We start from the raw sequence: 20149 nt of genomic DNA on the forward strand, positions 1-20149 counted from the left end.
ATCCTAAGAGGAGTTTGGAGTTGTAGTTGTGAGTTGGTTAGTAGGCTATTTGGCACCCTAAGAGGTGTATGGAGGTGTAATTGTGAGTTGGTTAGTAGGCTATTTGGCAACCTAAGAGGAGTACGGAGGTGTAGTTGTGAGTTGGTTAGTAGACTATTTGGCACCCTAAGAGGAGTATGGAGGTGTAGTTGTAAGTTGGTTAGTAGTCTATTTGGCACCCTAAGAGGAGTATAGAGGTGTAGCTGTGAGTTAGTTCGTAGGCTATTTGGCACCCTAAGAGGAGTATAGAGGTGTAGTTGTGAGTTGGTTAGTAGGCTATTTGGCAACCTAAGAGGAGTATGGAGGTGTAGTTGTGAGTTGGTTAGTGTACTATTTGGCACCCTAAGAGGAGTATGGATATGTAGTTGTGAGTTAGGTAGTATGCTATTTGGCACCCTAAGAGGAGTATAGAGGTGTAGTTGTGAGTTAGTTAGTATGCTATTTCGCCCCCTAAGAAGAGTATGGAGGTGTTGTTATGAGTTGGTTAGTAGGCTATTTGGCACCCTAAGAGGTGTATGGAGGTGTAGTTGTTAGTTGGTTAGTAGGCTATTTGGCACCCTAAGAGGAGTATGGAGGTGTAGTTTTGAGTTGGTTAGCAAGCTATTTGGCAACCTAAGAGAAGTATGGAGGTGTATTTGTAAGTTGATTAGTAGACTATTTGGCACCCTTGTTTGGAGGTGTAGTCGTGAGTTGGTTAGTAGGGTATTTGGCATTCTTAGAGTTGTATGGAGTTGCATTTGTGAGTTGGTTAATAAGCTATTTGGCACCCTAAGAGGAGTATGAAGGTGTAGTTGTGAGTTGGTTAATAGGCTATTTGGCACCCTAAGAGGAGTATGAAGGTGTAGTTGTGAGTTGGTTAAAAGGCTATTTGGCACCCTAAGAGGAGTATGAAGTTGTAGTTTTGAGTTGGTTAGTATGCTATTTGGTATCCTAAGACGAGTATGGAGTTGTAGTTGTGAGTTGGTTATTAGGCTATTTGGTATCCTAAGAGGAGTATGGAGGTCTAGTTGTGAGTTTGTTAGTAGGCTATTTGGCACCCTAAGAGGTGTATGGAGGTGTAGTTGTTAGTTGGTTAGTAGGCTATTTGGCACCCTTAGAGGAGTATGGAGGTGTAGTTGTGAGTTGGTTAGTAGGCTATTTGGCACCCTAAGAGGAATATGGAAGTGTAGTTGTGAGTTGGTTAGTAGACTATTTGACACCCTAAGAGGAGTATGGAGTTGTAGTTGTGAGTTGGTTAGTGTACTATTTGGCACCCTAAGACGAGTACGGAGGTGTAGTTGTGAGTTGGTTAGTAGACTATTTGGCAACCTAAGAGGAATATGGAAGTGTAGTTGTGAGTTGGTTAGTAGACTATTTGACACCCTAAGAGGAGTATGGAGGTGTAGTTGTAAGTTGGTTAGTAGGCTATATGGCACCCTAAGAGGAGTATAAAGGTGTAGTTGTGAGTTGGTTAGTAGGCTATTTGGCACCCTAAGAGGTGTATGGAGGTGTAATTGTGAGTTGGTTAGTAGGCTATTTGGCAACCTAAGAGGAATATGGAAGTGTAGTTGTGAGTTGGTTAGTAGACTATTTGACACCCTAAGAGGAGTATGAAGGTGTAGTTGTGAGTTGGTTAATAGGCTATTTCGCACCCTAAGAGGAGTATGAAGGTGTAGTTGTGAGTTGGTTAATAGGCTATTTGGCACCCTAAGAGGAGTATGAAGTTGTAGTTTTGAGTTGGTTAGTATGCTATTTGGTATCCTAAGACGAGTATGGAGGTGTAGTTGTGAGTTGTTAGTAAGCTATTTGGCATCCTAAGAGGAGTATGGAGGTGTAGTTGTTAGTTGGTTAGTAGGCTTTTTGGCACCCTAAGAGGAGTATGAAGGTGTAGTTGTGAGTTGGTTAATAGGCTATTTCGCACCCTAAGAGGAGTATGAAGGTGTAGTTGTGAGTTGGTTAATAGGCTATTTGGCACCCTAAGAGGAGTATGAAGTTGTAGTTTTGAGTTGGTTAGTATGCTATTTGGTATCCTAAGACGAGTATGGAGGTGTAGTTGTGAGTTGTTAGTAAGCTATTTGGCATCCTAAGAGGAGTATGGAGTTGTAGTTGTGAGTTGGTTATTAGGCTATTTGGTATCCTAAGAGGAGTATGGAGGTGTAGTCGTGAGTTGGTTAGTAGGCTATTTGTCACCCTAAGAGGAGTATGAAGGTGTAGTTGTGAGTTGGTTAAAAGGCTATTTGGCACCCTAAGAGGAGTATGAAGTTGTAGTTTTGAGTTGGTTAGTATGCTATTTGGTATCCTAAGACGAGTATGGAGGTGTAGTTGCGAGTTGTTAGTAAGCTATTTGGCATCCTAAGAGGAGTATGGAGTTGTAGTTGTGAGTTGGTTATTAGGCTATTTGGTATCCTAAGAGGAGTATGGAGGTCTAGTTGTGAGTTTGTTAGTAGGCTATTTGGCACCCTAAGAGGTGTATGGAGGTGTAGTTGTTAGTTGGTTAGTAGGCTATTTGGCACCCTAAGAGGAGTATGGAGGTGTAGTTGTGAGTTGGTTAGTAGGCTATTTGGCACCCTAAGAGGAATATGGAATTGTAGTTGTGAGTTGGTTAGTAGGATATTTGGCACCCTAAGAGGAGTATGGAGGTGTAGTTGTGAGTTGGTTAGTAGGCTATTTGGCATCCTGAGAGGAATATCGAGGTGTATTTGTGAGTTGGTTAGTAGATTATTTGGCACTCTAAGAGGAGTATCGAGTTGTAATTTAGAGTTGCTTAGTAGGTTATTTGGCACTCTAAGAGGAGTATAAAGGTGTAGTTGTGAGTTGGTTAGTAGGTTATTTGGCACTCTTAGAGGATTATGAATTTGTAGTCGTGAGTTGGTTAGTAGGCTATTTGGCATTCTAAGAGTTGTATGGAGTTGCATTTGTGAGTTGGTTAATAAGCTATTTGGCACCCTAAGAGGAGTATGAAGGTGTAGTTGTGAGTTGGTTAATAGGCTATTTGGCACCCTAAGAGGAGTATGAAGTTGTAGTTTTGAGTTGGTTAGTATGCTATTTGGTATCCTAAGACGAGTATGGAGTTGTAGTTGTGAGTTGGTTATTAGGCTATTTGGTATCCTAAGAGGAGTTTGGAGTTGTAGTTGTGAGTTGGTTAGTGTACTATTTGGCACCCTAAGATGAGTACGGAGGTGTAGTTGTGAGTTGGTTAGTAGACTATTTGACACCCTAAGAGGAGTATGGAGGTGTAGTTGTAAGTTGGTTAGTAGGCTATATGGCACCCTAAGAGGAGTATAAAGGTGTAGTTGTGAGTTGGTTAGTAGGCTATTTGGCATCCTAAGAGGAGTTGTAGTTGTGAGTTGGTTAGTAGGCTATTTGGCACCCTAAGAGGTGTATGGAGGTGTAATTGTGAGTTGGTTAGTAGGCTATTTGGCAACCTAAGAGGAGTACGGAGGTGTAGTTGTGAGTTGGTTAGTAGTCTATTTGGCACCCTAAGAGGAGTATAGAGGTGTAGCTGTGAGTTGGTTCGTAGGCTATTTGGCACCCTAAGAGGAGTATAGAGGTGTAGTTGTGAGTTGGTTAGTAGGCTATTTGGCAACCTAAGAGGAGTTTGGAGGTGTAGTTGTGAGTTGGTTAGTGTACTATTTGGCACCCTAAGAGGAGTATGGAGGTGTAGTTGTAAGTTGGTTAGTAGTCTATTTGGCACCCTAAGAGGAGTATGGAGGTGTAGCTGTGAGTTGATTAGTAGGCTATTTGCACCCTAAGAGGAGTATGTAGGTGTAGCTGTGATTTTTTTTAGCAGGTTATTTGGCATCCGATAAGGAGTATGGAGGAGTATCTGTAACTTGGTTAACAGGCAATTAGGCACCCTAAGAGAAGTATGGAGGTGTAGTTTTAAGTTGATTAATAGACTATTTGGCACCCTAAGAGGAGTATGTAGGTGTAGCTGTGAATTGGTTAGCAGGTTTTTTGGCATCCGATGAGGAGTATGGAGGTGTATCTGTGAGTTGGTTAGTAGGCTATTTGGCAACCGTAAGAGGAGTAAGGAGGTGTAGTTTTGAGTTGGTTAGTAGGCTATTTGGTATCCTAAGAGAAGTATTGAGGTGGTGTTGTTAGTTAGTTAGTAGGCTATTTGGCACCCTAAGAGGAGTATGAAGGTGTAGTTTTGAGTTGTTAGTAGGCTATTTTGCATCCTAAGAGGAGTATGGAGTTGTAGTTGTGAGTTGGTTAGCAGACTATTTGGCATCCTAAGTAAAGTATGGAGGTGTAGTTGTAAGTTGGTTAGTAGGCTATTTGGCATCTAAATATGAACACTACATCCCATGTTGGATATATGCTGCATGTTATAACACCCAGAATGATTTAAAACTACATCTGAACACTGCCAGGGGTAAGGCCTTATGTATACAAAGTTTTTTTTATCCCAGTGCTTAATGTATGTGCTTTGATCCTCACTTGATTTGTAAGGGTCAATACCTACAGTAACTAGCACACATAGTGCCTATGCATATTTAATTAAAAAAATGAAATAATGTATCACTATGCACTTCTGTGTTTGAATTGCTTTACCTGCAGGATGGATGACAGTTGTGGCTGTTATTGGATCAGGTACAGATATGTGTGACACTGTACATGTGTATATGTCAGGGGGAGCACCGCTCGTGGGTGTTGTGACTTTCAGATGAGTGCTCAAGTTGTAGGTTCCATCACTGTTCCTACGATGGCTTGAAGTCACAGGGTGAGTGTGAGTGACAGGAGTCTGCCCTAGAAGCCAGCTGACCTCTACATCCAATGGGTAATATCTGTCTGTACGGCAAATCAGTGTGAGGTCCAGACCTTTGCTCAGAACCATTGTTACCTGTGGTGGTTCTAAAGATAAAATATATTAGATATGTAACCAGCTTCATGATGCCAAACATAAACATAAATTGATGCCAAACATAAATTTAAATCATCTGCCAAGTAGAAATTCCAAGAGCCCTTAAAACCCCTCCAACCTTACTGGAAACTAGTGTTATCGTTGCCTCCGCAGGAGCAAGGCTCCAGATGTTCTTCTGTGAGATGGGTCCCCAGACCAAGTTGAGGCCTATTTACCCTCAGAGGGCTACTGTTTGACCAAGGTCACAGGTTCAAATCCTGGCAGGCCTGACTCAGTCCTTCATCCTTCCGAGGTCGATAAAATGAGTACCATTACATTGGATAATAATAACTATTACTATTCAGCTGCGGATTTGCGCTATAAAAGTGCTTAGAGTCCCACTGGGAGAAAGGTGCTATATAAATACTAGTTATTATTATTATGCTTGAATAAAAAGTTGTGCAAAACACCTAAAAAATACATAAAAAAGAACAGTTACACTTATAACACTGTCTGCTAAAAAAATATTTCTTAAAGAAATTGCATTAAAAAGTTAGAAGGGATATTGCGGGGGGCGGAGCTAAGCTGTGCTGGGGCATGGACGCACTTTGACATAGCTCCGGAGCTGTCGGTGCTTCTAGGACACAATAAGGGGTGTTGAAATGGACAGGCAGTAATGAACATTGCTTAACGGAGTGTTGCATTTGAGAGCATCAGCGGTTGGAGCAGTCCCTAGACAACACGGAGGGACCTTTCTGTGGCGGAGGCCTGAGGGAGACAGACGCCATATTTGCCTCAATTTTCTGGCAGCCAGATACACCGGAGGCACATACGCAGCTAAAGACAGAGGTTCCTGACTAGCTTGCGGCTCAATCCGATACTACCCTCGGCTCCTACGAGGGTCACATGTAAGAGGTAAATTTTATCCTGCTTGTTAAGTAAGTGTCGGAAGCCACATGTGCAAAATAAAGAGCAGTTTGCTCTAGAGGGGCATATTAAAAAGGAGCTGTTCATAAAGTTCCAATCATCCCAGGGGGGCCTCTCATTTAGAAAAGAGTCTATACCACATTTATTGGATGCCACAACCACTGTCCATAAATAATGTACAACTAATATAGCTGAACATAAGACTCATTTAGACAAATAATATTTTATATATCAAATGGCTTTGATAGATATCTTGCCTGATTTATCCTATAACTGTAATATCCTGCTTCTCTGCATTTGCTTTTGTAAGTGAAAGATTATGGCTGCCAGAAAGGGGTCTAACAAAGATAAACAGCAAAAATCCCTGTCTCTTGCCCCATTGGTCTCCTCTCTTTTTCATTCTACTGACCACACAGAGTTAAACATAATGCAATCACAGGAGGCATCTCCAACTAAGCCTAACAACACTGTGCCTAATGTCACCCAAGACCCTTTGATATCATTGCAAACTCAAATAGCAGGCCTCCCTTCTAAAACAGACATTGAATCACTGAAATCTTTTATTAAGGGTGAAATCCGGGAACTGTAGAAAGATCTAAATGATCTGGGATCCAGAATGGAGTATTTAGAGGAAGGTCAAGATCACCTTAATAACATGGTCAGTACTAATTCGCAGCAGATATCTATACAGGATTCCATGATCCAAAACATGCAAGATAAGATAGAAGATCTGGATAACCGCGGGAGGCGGAACAATTTAAGAATTAGGGGTATCCCTGAAGAGATTTCACAGGATCAACTTAAAACTTATGTCAAGGATTTGTTTTGGTATATAATCCCAGGAGCCCCTCCTGTTCAGGATGATGATATACAGAGAGTCCATAGAGCCCTGAGGCCATTTGCTAAACCCCCGGCCCCCCCTAGGGATGTCATCCTAAAATTGCTCAAATTCACTACAAAGGAGGAGATTTGGCGGGCAGCTAGATCCAGACAGTCAATTTCATTCCAGAACCACAACCTCCAAGTCTTCCAGGACTTATGCCCTCAAACAATACAAAGGAGGAGAGAGATTAGATTTATAACTAAAACTCTTCAGGAAAATAATATAAGGTACAGATGGGGATTCCCCTTTAGCCTTATCGTTACCCATGATGGCATCCAAATAGTCTACAAGAACTTTCCAGATTTGGACACCCTAGCCAAGAAGTTGAACTTAACTTTTGAGCCTCCCCCGGAAAAGATTATAGATATTCCATTGCCACAGATGGATACAGACAGAGGCAGCCCTAGAGAACAGCGACCCAACTGGAACAGAGTTCAAGCAAAAAAAAGAAGGACTGGACTGGCTCCCTCATTGGCTGCTACTCCATCCTAGAAGTCTCTTCATCTCGTTTATCTGGAAATTTTTGGGACTGTGCTCTCCACTAATTACGGCTTGAGACTCACGGGCCGCATTACCTTTTCAGGAGGACTTTACTCCTCTTTTGCTGATGTACAGTCTTCCTTGGCCCCCTTTGCAGGGCGAAGACAATGGTTCAGTATTGAGCGATATTACCTGTATTAATTTACTGTACTGTAATGAAAATAGACTCTGGTTTTTGTTTTTGTTTATACTGCTCCTCTTTATTGTTTTCACACCGATTTATTGTTATAACTTTTATTGTTCTATGTTATCTTATCATTTAAGTGTATAAGAACGTTTAGTATAGTGTCCATGATACACCTTAATCGTTCTATAATAGCTTAAGATTGTTCTAGATAGCTACCTGATCCATTCCACCCCCCAAGAATGGTGTACAATAGGTTATTCTCACATACCACCTGTTGTTATACTGGTTATAAGTATTTATTGTTTGCTTTCATTGTTACTCTTTTTGCAAGATTTAAGCTCATAACAATCTAAAACAGTTTTATTAGTGATAGGTCGGTAAATCTTAGACTACTGATGGGTTGCACTCGTTCAGACTACATTAAAATTTTGGCCTCTATGCTCAGTTAGATGAATGGCCACTAATAGGTTACATTGCCCTAGTTCTATATTCCCTTTTAGCCCTTTCCACATCTACAAGCTCTACAATAGACACAAAAACCCACGCAGTATACTGGGACCCCCATAGTAAGTTTGTTTATAAACAGGGTCTGACTGATCCTTTTGATTATACAATCCTACCTTTAATGACCAATGTCCATTAAAATACTCTCACATAATGTCAGGGGTCTCAACATCCCACAAAAACGGGCTATGGCTATAAGGGATTACAAAAGGCTCAAGAGTGATGTCGTATTGTTGCAAGAAACCCACTTTAGAAGGGGGCGGGAACCCCTACAGTCCCTTAGAAAATTTGGACAGGTATATTTAGCATCTCACACTACTAAGCATAATGGGGTGGGCATATTGATTAGGGATAAAATCCCATTCAATATTTCCAGTATCTTTAAAGATAAGGAGGGAAGATTAGTGATTATGACAGGAAAACTATATAACAAAACGGTAACTATTGCAAATTTATATGCTCCGAATACAAATTCATTGTAGTTTTTTAACTTCACCGGTAATAAAATACTAGAAGTTTCTAAAGGATTTCTTATTGTAGGGGGAGACTTTAATTTGGCTCTTTACCCGGAATCAGACTGCTCGACAGGATGCTCCTCGATTACCCCAAAAATTCTGAAACAGATCAAGGCTTGCCTATCGAAACTTACAATACATGACGCTTGGAGACTTAAACAAGTTAATTTCAATTTCCTTTTTCCTTGTTTCTTCACTTGTTTTCTTTTTTTCTTTCTCATAACACCACAGAATTTGTCAGGGTCTAAGGAACATCTATTTCCATATACAACACTAATCATTCAGGAAAGAGAGAGACAAAAATTACTCAGGTAATTTTTTTAAAGAAAAACAGACAAATCATAATCCTTGTTCATACCAAATGGTGATAATGAATTTAAAATAAAAATCCAGAATGCCTCTCTTTGTTTAAGATGCTGTTCCCTATTACCCCCTCGTCTACCAGGGGGAATATGTTCCAGGACTTGAAACTTAAGTTGGCTTACTCCATGTTGGGCCTCTAAACAATGAATGGCTACAGGGGACTTAAAATTCTTTCTCCTAATGTTGGACTTATGCTCAGTGATCCTATCACGGAGCCTACGGGTCGTCTCTCCTATATAAATTAACCCACATGGGCATTTAAGGAGATAAATGGCATAATCAGTATTACACGTTAAAAAATCTTTAATCCAGAATTTTTTACCTGACTGTGGATGTACAAAAATAGGCCCCTTTATTATACTGTTACAATGGGAGCATCCAAGACATGGGTAACAACCCAAATTTTTACTAGTGATATAATTCTGCCTATCAATTCTTGCACTCCCAATGTCTGCCTTAACCAAGGTATCCCTTAGATTAACCCCTCTCCTATAGGCTGGCATTGGTGTTTTCTGGAATTCTGGTATGTCCGAATTACAATTTGCTAGAATATACCAATGTTTACAGATTATTTTCTGAATTTGCATACTCAGTTCATTAAATTTAGAGACAAACACAAGTCTATCCCCATTCTTTCCTTTAACTTTTACATGCGATTTTAGCAAACTCTCTCTTGTCATCTCCATTGTCCTGCCAATCTCCTTTTGGATTAGCTCTTCATCATATCCTCTGTTTAAAAAGAGATTTCCCAACTCCCTAAGCCTTATTTCACTTAATTTTTTCCTCTGACACAATGCGACGAACCCGCATAAATTGGTTCTTGGGTAGGGAATTCTTTAAAGACTGAGGATGTGCACTATTTGCTAATAACAGATCATTTCTGTCAGTATCTTTTTTTATACAAATCTATCCTGATTCTATCATTATCCTTAAATACCAAAGTATCTAAAAAAGCAACACTCTCCTCACTATGAACCAGGGTAAACTTGATGTTCCTAGTAGACAGATTTAATGTCTCCACAAATTGCAATAGGCTACCAATGTCGCCCAACCATATGCCAAACACATCGTCAATATAGCGCCACCAAGTGGCGCCATATTGTTTAAATAATTCATTGCTGTAAACTAGTTTCTCCTCATATATATTCGTATATATGTTGGCATATGTAGGGGCGACATTGGAGCCCATTGCTGTGCCTTGCTTCTGCATATAAAACTGATCCTGAAATAAAAAGTAATTGTAGCGAAGTATAATGTCTAACAATTCCAAAATAAAATGTTTTTCCTCTCCAGTATACAGATTTGAATCTGTCATTATTTTTTCTACTGCCCCCACACCCCCATCGTGACTGATGGAGGTGTAGAGGCTGGACACATCCATACTGAAAAGGATACATTTATTTAAAGGTACAGAGATATCCTCCAACTTATTTAGGAAGTCCCCAGTGTCCCTAATAAATTATTGGGATTCAACCACAAACCTCCTCCAAATTCGATCAAGATAAACTGAGACACCAGAGAACACACTGTCCACACCTGCCACAATAGGGCTACCCGGTTGTTTTATTAAATTTTTATGTATTTTTGGTAGTGTATATAAGACAGGTGTTCTCGGATGTCTGTTAATCAAAAATTCCTTTTCTTCTTGTCCAATAATGCCTTTTTGAACAGCACCATCAATACATTTATTCAATTCCTTTTGAATGACAAAAACCGGGTTATATGCAATAGGTAAATAAATATCATTATCAGATAATTGACGTAATATCTCTGATACATAGTCACCTTTACTCTGTATCAGAGTGGCTCTGCCCTTATCGGCAGATTTAATTATTAATAGTTTGTTATTCTTAATATTTAGCAAACTATCTCTCTCCTTTCTGGGAATATTCGAAACCCTGTGTTTGTATTTAAACCCTTTAGTACCACCATTACTTGTGGGATATTCTCCTTCCCAACAGGAAGTTGCAAGAGGACACCCACAGCAGAGCTGTCTATATAGATCCTCCCCTAACTGCCACCCCCAGTCATTCTCTTGCAACTCTCGACAAGAAAGGAAGTATCAAGAGATATGTGGTGACTTAGTGTAGTTTTTACCTTCAATCAAGAGTTTGTTATTTTTAAACGGTACCGGCGTTGTACTGTTTTACTCTCAGGCAGAAATTGGAAGAAGAATCTGCCTGGAGGTTTGATGATCTTAGCGGTTTGTAACTAAGGTCCATTGCTGTTCTCACACATAACTGAAGAGTATGGAAAGAAAACTTCAGTTGGGGGGACGGTTTGCAGATCACCTGCTTTGAGGTATGTTCAGTATATTTTTTTCTAGAGAGATGATAAGGTCTAGAAAATGCTGACAATGCCTGGTATATTTAAGGTAAGCCTGATACAGTGATTTAACAACGACTGAGATCATGCTTACAAGATAAGGGTAATATTCATGTTAATTCTCATATTACTTAGTGTAAAAACGTTTGCATAACTTACAGAAAAAACGTTTTTTCTCTGAGGTTGATAAATCTTTATTTGGAGCCTAGTTTTCCACATGGCTTGTTAGATCACTCCTAGGAGTACTTTTTTAAGGCCCTCTGACATTGAGTGCATGGTTGGAGGGGCCTATTTTCGCGCACTTTATGCGCAGTTGATATTCAGACCGAGACATCCAGCTTCCCTAAAGGAGTCCTCTGGCATCTAGGACCACTATAGAGGGTTTTTTTTCCTGCAAAAATCGTGTTTAAGGGCAGGTAGGAGCCACAGCAGAGCTGTGGCAGTGTGTTTGACTGTTTTTTAACTGTTTTACCGTTTTTCTAATCTGGTTTGGGGCCTAAGGGGTTAATCATCCATTTGCAAGAGGGTGCAATGCTGCTTTAGTCTCTTATACACACTGTAAAAATTTCGTAGAGTTTACTACTTTTTAACACTGTTTTGCAGTTTATGTGGTAGTTTTTTTCTCTTAAAGGCACAGTACCGTTTTTGTTTAATTGCTTTTTTACATTTATTAAAGTGTTTTCCAAGCTTGCTGGTCTCATTACTAGTCTGTTAAACATGTCTGACATAGAGGAAACTCCTTGTTCATTATGTTTAGAAGCCATTGTGGAACCCCCTCTTAGAATGTGTACCAAATGCACTGACCTTTCTATAAGTTATAAAGACCATATTATGGGTTTTCAAGATTTATCACCAGAGGTTTCTCAGACTGACAAAAGGGAGGTTAAACCACCTAGCTCTCCCAATGTGTCAGAACCTATATCTCCCACGCAAGTGACGCCAAATACATCTGGCGCGTCCAATGCGTTTACCTTACAAGACATGGCGGCAGTTATGAATCATACCCTCACAGAGGTATTGTCCAAACTGCCAGGGTTACAAGGAAAGCGAGACAGCTCTGGGGCTAGAACAAATACAGAGCTTTCTGACGCTTTAGTAGCTATGTCTGATATACCCTCACAATGTACAGAAGCCGAAGCAGGAGAGCTTCTATCTGTGGGTGACATTTCTGATTCAGGGAAGGCGTTCCTTCAGTCTGACTCTGAAATGACAGCATTTAAATTTAAGCTTGAACACCTCCGCTTGTTGCTCAGGGAGGTTTTAGCAACTCTGGATGACTGTGACACCATTGTAGTCCCAGAGAAATTGTGTAAAATGGACAAATACTTTGCAGTGCCTGTTTACACTGATGTTTTTCCAATCCCTAAGAGGTTTTCAGAAATTATTACGAAGGAATGGGATAGACCAGGTGTACCGTTCTCTCCCCCTCCTGCTTTTAAAAAGATGTTTCCCATAGATGCCGCTACACAGGACTCGTGGCAGACGGTCCCTAAGGTGGAGGGAGCAGTCTCTACCCTAGCTAAACGTACAACTATCCCCGTCGAGGACAGTTGTGCTTTCCTAGATCCAATGGATAAAAAATTAGAGGGTTTCCTTAAGAAAATCTTTATACAACAAGGTTTTATTCTCCAGCCTCTTGCATGCATTGCCCCTGTCACTGCTGCAGCGGCTTTCTGGTTCGAGTCTCTTGAAGAGGCTCTACAGGTGGAGACCCCGTTGGATGATATCCTAGACAGGCTTAAAGCTCTTAAGTTAGCCAATTCATTTATTTCTGACGCTGTTTTTCATTTAACAAAGCTAACGGCTAAGAATTCAGGTTTTGCCATTCAGGCGCGTAGGGCGCTATGGCTTAAATCCTGGTCAGCTGACGTTACTTCAAAGTCTAAGCTTCTCAACATCCCCTTCAAAGGGCAGACCCTATTCGGGCCTGGACTGAAGGAGATAATTTCTGATATTACTGGAGGAAAAGGCCACGCCCTTCCCCAGGATAGGTCCAACAAATTAAGGACCAAACAGACTAATTTTCGTTCCTTTCGAAACTTCAAGAGTGGCGCAGCTTCAACTTCCTCTACTGCAAAACAAGATGGAAATTTTGCCCAGTCCAAGCCAGTCTGGAGACCTAACCAGGCTTGGAACAAGGGAAAGCAGGCCAAAAAACCTGCTGCTGCCTCTAAGACAGCATGAAGGAGTAGCCCCCGATCCGGGACCGGATCTAGTTGGGGGCAGACTTTCTCTCTTTGCCCAGGCTTGGGCAAGAGACGTCCAGGATCCCTGGGCTCTGGAGATTGTTTCCCAGGGATATCTTCTGGATTTCAAAGCCTCATCTCCAAAGGGGAGATTTCATCTCTCACAATTATCTGCAAACCAGATAAAGAGAGAGGCATTCTTACGTTGTGTTCAAGACCTTCTGGTTATGGGAGTGATCCACCCAGTTCCAAGGGAGGAACAGGGGCAAGGATTCTATTCAAATCTGTTTATAGTTCCCAAAAAAGAGGGAACTTTCAGACCAATCTTGGATCTCAAGATCCTAAACAAATTTCTCAGGGTCCCATCCTTCAAGATGGAGACTATTCGAACCATCCTACCTATGATCCAGGAGGGTCAATAGATGACTACCGTGGACTTAAAGGATGCTTATCTCCACATTCCGATACACAGAGATCATCATCGGTTTCTCAGGTTTGACTTCAGGGATTTCTTAAGTCGGCAGACTTTTCATCCGGGGGAGTGGGAGCTCCATCCGGAGGTATTTGCCCAGTTGATTCAACTATGGGGCAAACCAGAACTGGATCTCATGGCGTCTCGTCAGAATGCCAAGCTTCCTCGTTATGGGTCCAGGTCCAGGGATCCCAAGGCAGCGCTTATAGATGCTATAGCAGCGCCCTGGTCCTTCAGCCTGGCTTATGTGTTTCCACCGTTCCCTCTGCTCCCTCGTCTGATTGCCAAGATCAAGCAGGAGAGAGCTTCACTGATTTTGATAGCTCCTGCGTGGCCATGCAGGACTTGGTATGCAGATCTGGTGGACATGTCATCCTTTCCACCATGGACTCTGCCGCTGAGTCAGGACCTTCTACTTCAAGGTCCTTTCAAACATCCAAATCTAATTTCTCTGCGTCTGACTGCTTGGAGATTGAACGCTTGATTCTATCAAAGCGTGGTTTTTCCGAGTCAGTCATTGATACCTTAATTCAGGCTCGAAAGCCTGTCACCAGGAAAATCTATCATAAGATATGGTGTAAATATCTTCATTGGTGTGAATCCAAGGGTTACTCATGGAGTAAAGTCAGGATTCCTAGAATCTTATCCTTTCTCCAAGAGGGATTGGAGAAAGGATTGTCTGCTAGTTCCTTAAAGGGACAGATTTCTGCTCTGTCTATTCTTTTGCACAAACGTCTGGCTGAGGTTCCAGACGTTCAGGCGTTTTGTCAGGCTTTAGTTAGAATTAAGCCTGTAAACCTGTTGCTCCGCCATGGAGTTAAAATTTAGTTCTTAAAGTTCTTCAAGGGGTTCCGTTTGAACCTTTGCATTCCATAGATATTAAACTTTTATCTTGGAAAGTTCTGTTCTTAGTAGCTATCTCCTCGGCTCTAAGAGTTTCGGAGTTATCTGCTTTACAGTGTGATTCCCCTTATCTGATTTTCCATGCAGATAAGGTAGTTTTGCGTACCAAACCTGGGTTTCTTCCTAAGGTAGTATCTAATAAGAACATCAATCAGGAGATTGTTGTTCCTTCATTATGTCCTAATCCTTCCTCAAAGAAGGAACGTCTTTTACACAATCTTGATGTGGTTCGTGCTTTAAAGTTTTATTTACAAGCTACGAAGGATTTTCGTCAAACATCTGCTTTGTTTGTTGTCTACTCTGGACAGAGGAGAGGCCAAAAGGCTTCGGCAACTTCTTTTTCTTTTTGGCTGAGAAGCATAATCCGCTTAGCTTATGAGACTGCTGGCCAGCAGCCTCCTGAAAGAATTACAGCTCATTCCACTAGAGCGGTGGCTTCCACATGGGCTTTTAAAAATGAGGCCTCTGTTGAACAGATTTGTAAGGCGGCGACTTGGTCTTTGCTTCACACTTTTTCTAAATTCTACAAATTCGATACTTTTGCTTCTTCGGAGGCTATTTTTGGGAGAAAGTTCTTAAAGGCAGTGGTGCCTTCCGTTTAAGTTCCTGCCTTGTCCCTCCCTTCATCCATGTCCTAAAGCTTTGGTATTGGTAACCCACAAGTAATGGATGAACCCGTGGACTGGATACACCTTTAAAAGAGAAAACAAAATTTATGCTTACCTGATAAATTTATTTCTCTTGTGGTGTATCCAGTCCACGGCCTGCCCTGTCATTTTAAGGCAGGTGTTTTTTATTTTTAAACTACAGTCACCACTGCACCCTATAGTTTCTCCTTTTTTCTTGCTTGTCTTCTGTCGAATGACTGGGGGTGGCAGTTAGGGGAGGAGCTATATAGACAGCTCTGCTGTGGGTGTCCTCTTGCAACTTCCTGTTGGGAAGGAGAATGTCCCACAAGTAATGGATGAACCCGTGGACTGGATACACCACAAGAGAAATAAATTTATCAGGTAAGCATAAATTTTGTTTTTTAATTTATTTTGGAACTGCTGCATCCTTTCCGACTTGCGGTAATTCGGTAACATTTCAGGCACTTTATGCTTATACCGGGGGTCTAGTAGCGTGGACACCCAGTACAGGTCGTTCTCCTTCAGCCTTTTTATACGAGGGTCCCTCAACAGGCACGACAGCATGAAAGACCCCATTTGCACAAGGTTGGATGCCGAGCTACTCATGTCCCGTTCCTCGTCCTCAGTGATCTCACTGAAGGTATGTTCTTCCCCCCAGCCATGTACAACACCATGGGTACCAGATAGGTGACAACGAGCACCCTGGGATGCCTGTTGTGGTTGGTATTCCTCCTCCTCCTCAAAGCCACATTCCTCCTCTGACTCCTCTTCCTCACAATCCTCTTCCAGCATTGCCGCAGGTCCAGCAAGCGATGCTGATAAGGCTGTTTCTGGTGGTGATGGTGACCACAACTCTTCCTCTTCACGCTCATCTACGGCCTGATCCAGCACTCTTCGCAGGGCACGCTCCAGGAAGTAAACAAATGGTATGATGTCGCTGATGGTGCCTTCGGTGCGACTGACTAAGTTTGTCACCTCCTCAAAAGGACGCATGAGCCTACAGGCATTGCGCATGAGCGTCCAGTAACGTGGCAAAAAAATTCCCAGCTCCTCAGAGGCTGTCCTATCACCCCGGTCATACAAATAGTCGTTAACGGCTTTTTCTTGTTGGAGCAGTCGGTCGAACATTAGGAGTATTGAATTCCAATGTGTCAGGCTGTCGCAAATCAAGCGCCTCACTGGCATGTTGTTTCGCAGCTGGATATCTGAAAAGTGCGCCATGGCCATGTAGGAACGCCTGAAATGGCCACACACCTTCCTGGCCTGCTTCAGGACGTCCTGTAAGCCTGGGTACTTATGCACAAAGCGTTGTACGATCAGATTACACATATGTGCCATGCACGGCACATGTGTCAACTTGCCCAAATTCAATGCCACCACCAAATTTCTTCCGTTGTCACAAACCACTTTGCCGATCTCCAGTTGGTGCGGAGTCAGCCACTGATCCACCTGTGTGTTCAGGGCGGACAGGAGTGCTGGTCCGGTGTGACTCTCTGCTTTCAGGCAAGTCAACCCCAAGACGGCGTGACACTGCCATATACGGGATGTGGAATAGTACCTGTGGAGCTGGGGGGGGGTGCCGTTGATGTGGAGCAAGACGCAGCAGCAGAAGAGGACTCAGCCGAGGAGGTTATGGAAGAGGATGGAGTAGGAGGAGTAGAGGAGGTGGCAGCAGGCCTGCCTGCAAGTCGTGGCGGTGTCACCAACTCCTCTGCAGAGCCACGCATTCCATGCTTGGCAGCCGTCAGCTGGTTTACCCAATGCGCAGTGTAGGTGATATACCTGCCCTGACCATGCTTTGCAGACCAGGTATCAGTGGTCAGATGGACCCTTGCCCCAACACTGTGTGCCAGACATGCCATTACTTCCTTTTGCAAAATCGAGTACAGGTTGGGGATTGCCTTTTGTGCAAAGAAATTTTGGCCGGGTACCTTCCACTGCGGTGTCCCAATAGCTACAAATTTTTGGAACGCCTCAGACTCCACCAGCTTGTATGGTAAAAGCTGGCGGGCTAAGAGTTCAGACAAGCCAGCTGTCAGATGCCGGGCAAGGGGGTGACTTTGTGACATTGGCTTCTTACGCTCAAACATGTCCTTGACAGACACCTGACTGTGAGCAGATGAGCAGGAACTGCTCAAGGCGAGACACGGAGTGGCGGATGGTTGAGAGGGGGCAAGGAGGACAGCAGTGGTTGATGTGGCTGAAGATGCTGGACCAGGAGGAGGATGGCGGCTTTGAGTTTGTGTGCTGCTTGTATTCATGTGTTGATCCCATAGGCGTTTGTGATGTGCGATCATGTGCCTTCGTAAAGCAGTTGTACCTAGGTGGGTGTTGGACTTACCACGACTCAGTTTCTTTTAGCACAGGTTGCAAATGGCATCGCTGTTGTCAGAGGCAGACACACAAAAAAATGCCACACTGCTGAGCTCTGCAATGACGGCATTCTGGTGGTGGCAACAGCATGCGTTGATTGGCGTGCTATCGGGCTGACCCCGGGTGCCGATGCATGCTGTCTGACTGTGCCACTAGCTCCTTGCGACGACCTCCCCCTGCTTCTAACTCGTCTCCTCCTCCTCTCTGTCTCCCCATCTGAACTCTCCCCCTGTTCTTCTTCTCTTCTAGCGGGCACCCACGTGACTTCCACGGACACATCGTCATCATCAACCGCTTCACTTGTATCTGACAACTCAGCAAAGGAAGCAGCAGCGGGTACAACATCATCATCATCACACCGTACGTCCATGTGTGTAATGCTGCCTGACTGAGACATATCCCTGTTATCTACATCCTCTGGCAATAATGGTTGCGCATCACTATCACTCATTTCTTCCAACTGATGTGTAAATAACTCCTTTGACAGATCAAGTGAAGCGGCTGTGGTGCTAGTGTTGGTGGTGGCGGCAGGCGGGCGAGTGGTAACTTGAGAGGTGCCCGAAGCTAAGCTGGAGGAGGATGGTGCGTCAAGGTTCCGAGCGGAAGCTGTAGAAGATTGAGTGTCCAGTGTTAGCCAGTCAACTATGTCCTCAGAACTGTTCGAGTTCAGGGTACGTGGCCTCTGAACACTGGGCATTATTCTAGGGCCAAAGGGAATCACAGCACCACAACCACGACGGCCCCTGCGGGGTGGCCTGCCTCTGCCTGTCATTTTTTTTTCAATTAGTGGTACTATGCTTGCAAGCTACTGTGACAACAGATATGAGTGGCACTGTGCACTGGCAGAAGTTGGCAGAGTAGACGCTGTAGGCCTGACACACACGCTTGCAGACAACTAACTGCTATTCAATCTATTACAGTCAAAAATAAATGTACACTACTGTTACACCAGATATGAGTTGCACTGGTGTGACACTGTGCCCTGGCAGGCACTGAAACGCACACGTTTGAAGGAAACTGACTGCTATTATTTCACAGTCAAATTTCTAGTTTTTTTTTTAAATGTACACTACTGTTACACCAGATATGAGTTGCACTGGGGTGACACTGTGCCCTGGCAGGCCCTGAAACGCACACGTGTGAAGGAAACTGACTGCTATTATTTCACAGTCAAAAAAGTGTTGTTTTTTTTAAATGTACACTACTGTTACACCAGATATGAGTTGCACTGGGGTGACACTGTGCCCTGGCAGGCACTGAAATGCACACGTGTGAAGGAAACTGACTGCTATTATTTCACAGTCAAAAAAGTGTTTTTTTTTTTTCAAATCTACACTACTGTTACACCAGATATGAGTTGCACTGGGGTGACACTGTGCCCTGGCAGGCACTGAAACGCACACGTGTGAAGGAAACTGACTGCTATTATTTCACAGTCAAAAAAGTGTTGTTTTTTTAAATGTACACTACTGTTACACCAGATATGAGTTGCACTGGGGTGACACTGTGCCCTGGCAGGCACTGAAACGCACACGTGTGAAGGAAACTGACTGCTATTATTTCACAGTCAAAAAAGTGTTTGTTTTTTTTAAATCTACACTACTGTTATACCAGATATGAGTTGCACTGGGGTGACACTGTGCCCTGGCAGGCACTGAAACGCACACGTGTGAAGGAAACTGACTGCTGTTATTTCACAGTCAAAAAAGTGTTGTTTTTTTTTTTTAAATGTACACTACTGTTACACCAGATATGAGTTGCACTGGGGTGACACTGTGCCCTGGCAGGCACTGAAACACACACGTGTGAAGGAAACTGACTGCTATTATTTCACAGTCAAAAAAGTGTTTTTTTTTTTAAATGTACACTACTGTTACACCAGATATAAGTGGTGGCACTGGGCAAGTGGGCACAGTATACGCTGTAAGTCTGACACACACGCTGGCAGGCAGGCAACTGCAATTAGATTACACAGGAAAAAAAAAAAAAGCAGACTGATGTTCTAGCCCTAAAAAGGGCTTTTTTGGGTGCCGTCCTTACAGCAGAGATCAGATGATTCCTTTAGGACTGTAGTGGACACTGAATACACTAGCCTAGCTATCGATTTCCCTATTAAATCAGCAGCAGCTACACTGTCCCTCCTCTCACTAAGAATGCAGCTTCCGAATGAATCTAAAATGGATGCTGTCCAGGAGGTGGGAGGGTCTGCTGCTGATTGGCTGGAATGTGTCTGCTGACTGTGAGGTACATGGTCAAAGTTTTACTCAATGATGACGAATAGGGGGCGGACCGAACATTGCATATGTTCGCCCGCCGCGGCGAACGCGAACAAGCTATGTTTGCCGGGAACTATTCGCCGGCAAACTATTCGCGACATCACTATTTAAATGTTAAATTTTTTGGTGGGTGTGTCCTAAGGGGTATATAAGGAGGAGGAGGAAATTATGGATGTATGGCATGATGAAGGACATGTAGTCCGAAACGTTGCTGTCTTTTGTGTACTCCTGGTTATGAAATAAAACATTTGGAGATAATTCG

The 20149-nt window shown here is 42.9% G+C and overlaps 1 protein-coding gene across 1 annotated transcript in view; it reads right to left on the minus strand.

The window, feature by feature from the left end:
- Positions 1 to 4466: 4466 nt before the first annotated feature.
- LOC128640609 (tapasin-related protein-like) overlaps positions 4467 to 20149 on the minus strand; it is a 120606-nt gene continuing 104923 nt past the window's right edge. Inside the window, exon 4 of the mRNA XM_053693078.1 lies at positions 4467 to 4875. Within this exon, the coding sequence (XP_053549053.1) occupies positions 4508 to 4875 (368 nt within the window). The 3' untranslated portion in view covers positions 4467 to 4507. The remainder of the gene's footprint in view (positions 4876 to 20149) is intronic.

This window comes from Bombina bombina, chromosome 9 (genome assembly GCF_027579735.1).
Source record: "Bombina bombina isolate aBomBom1 chromosome 9, aBomBom1.pri, whole genome shotgun sequence".
Lineage (NCBI taxonomy): Eukaryota > Metazoa > Chordata > Amphibia > Anura > Bombinatoridae > Bombina > Bombina bombina.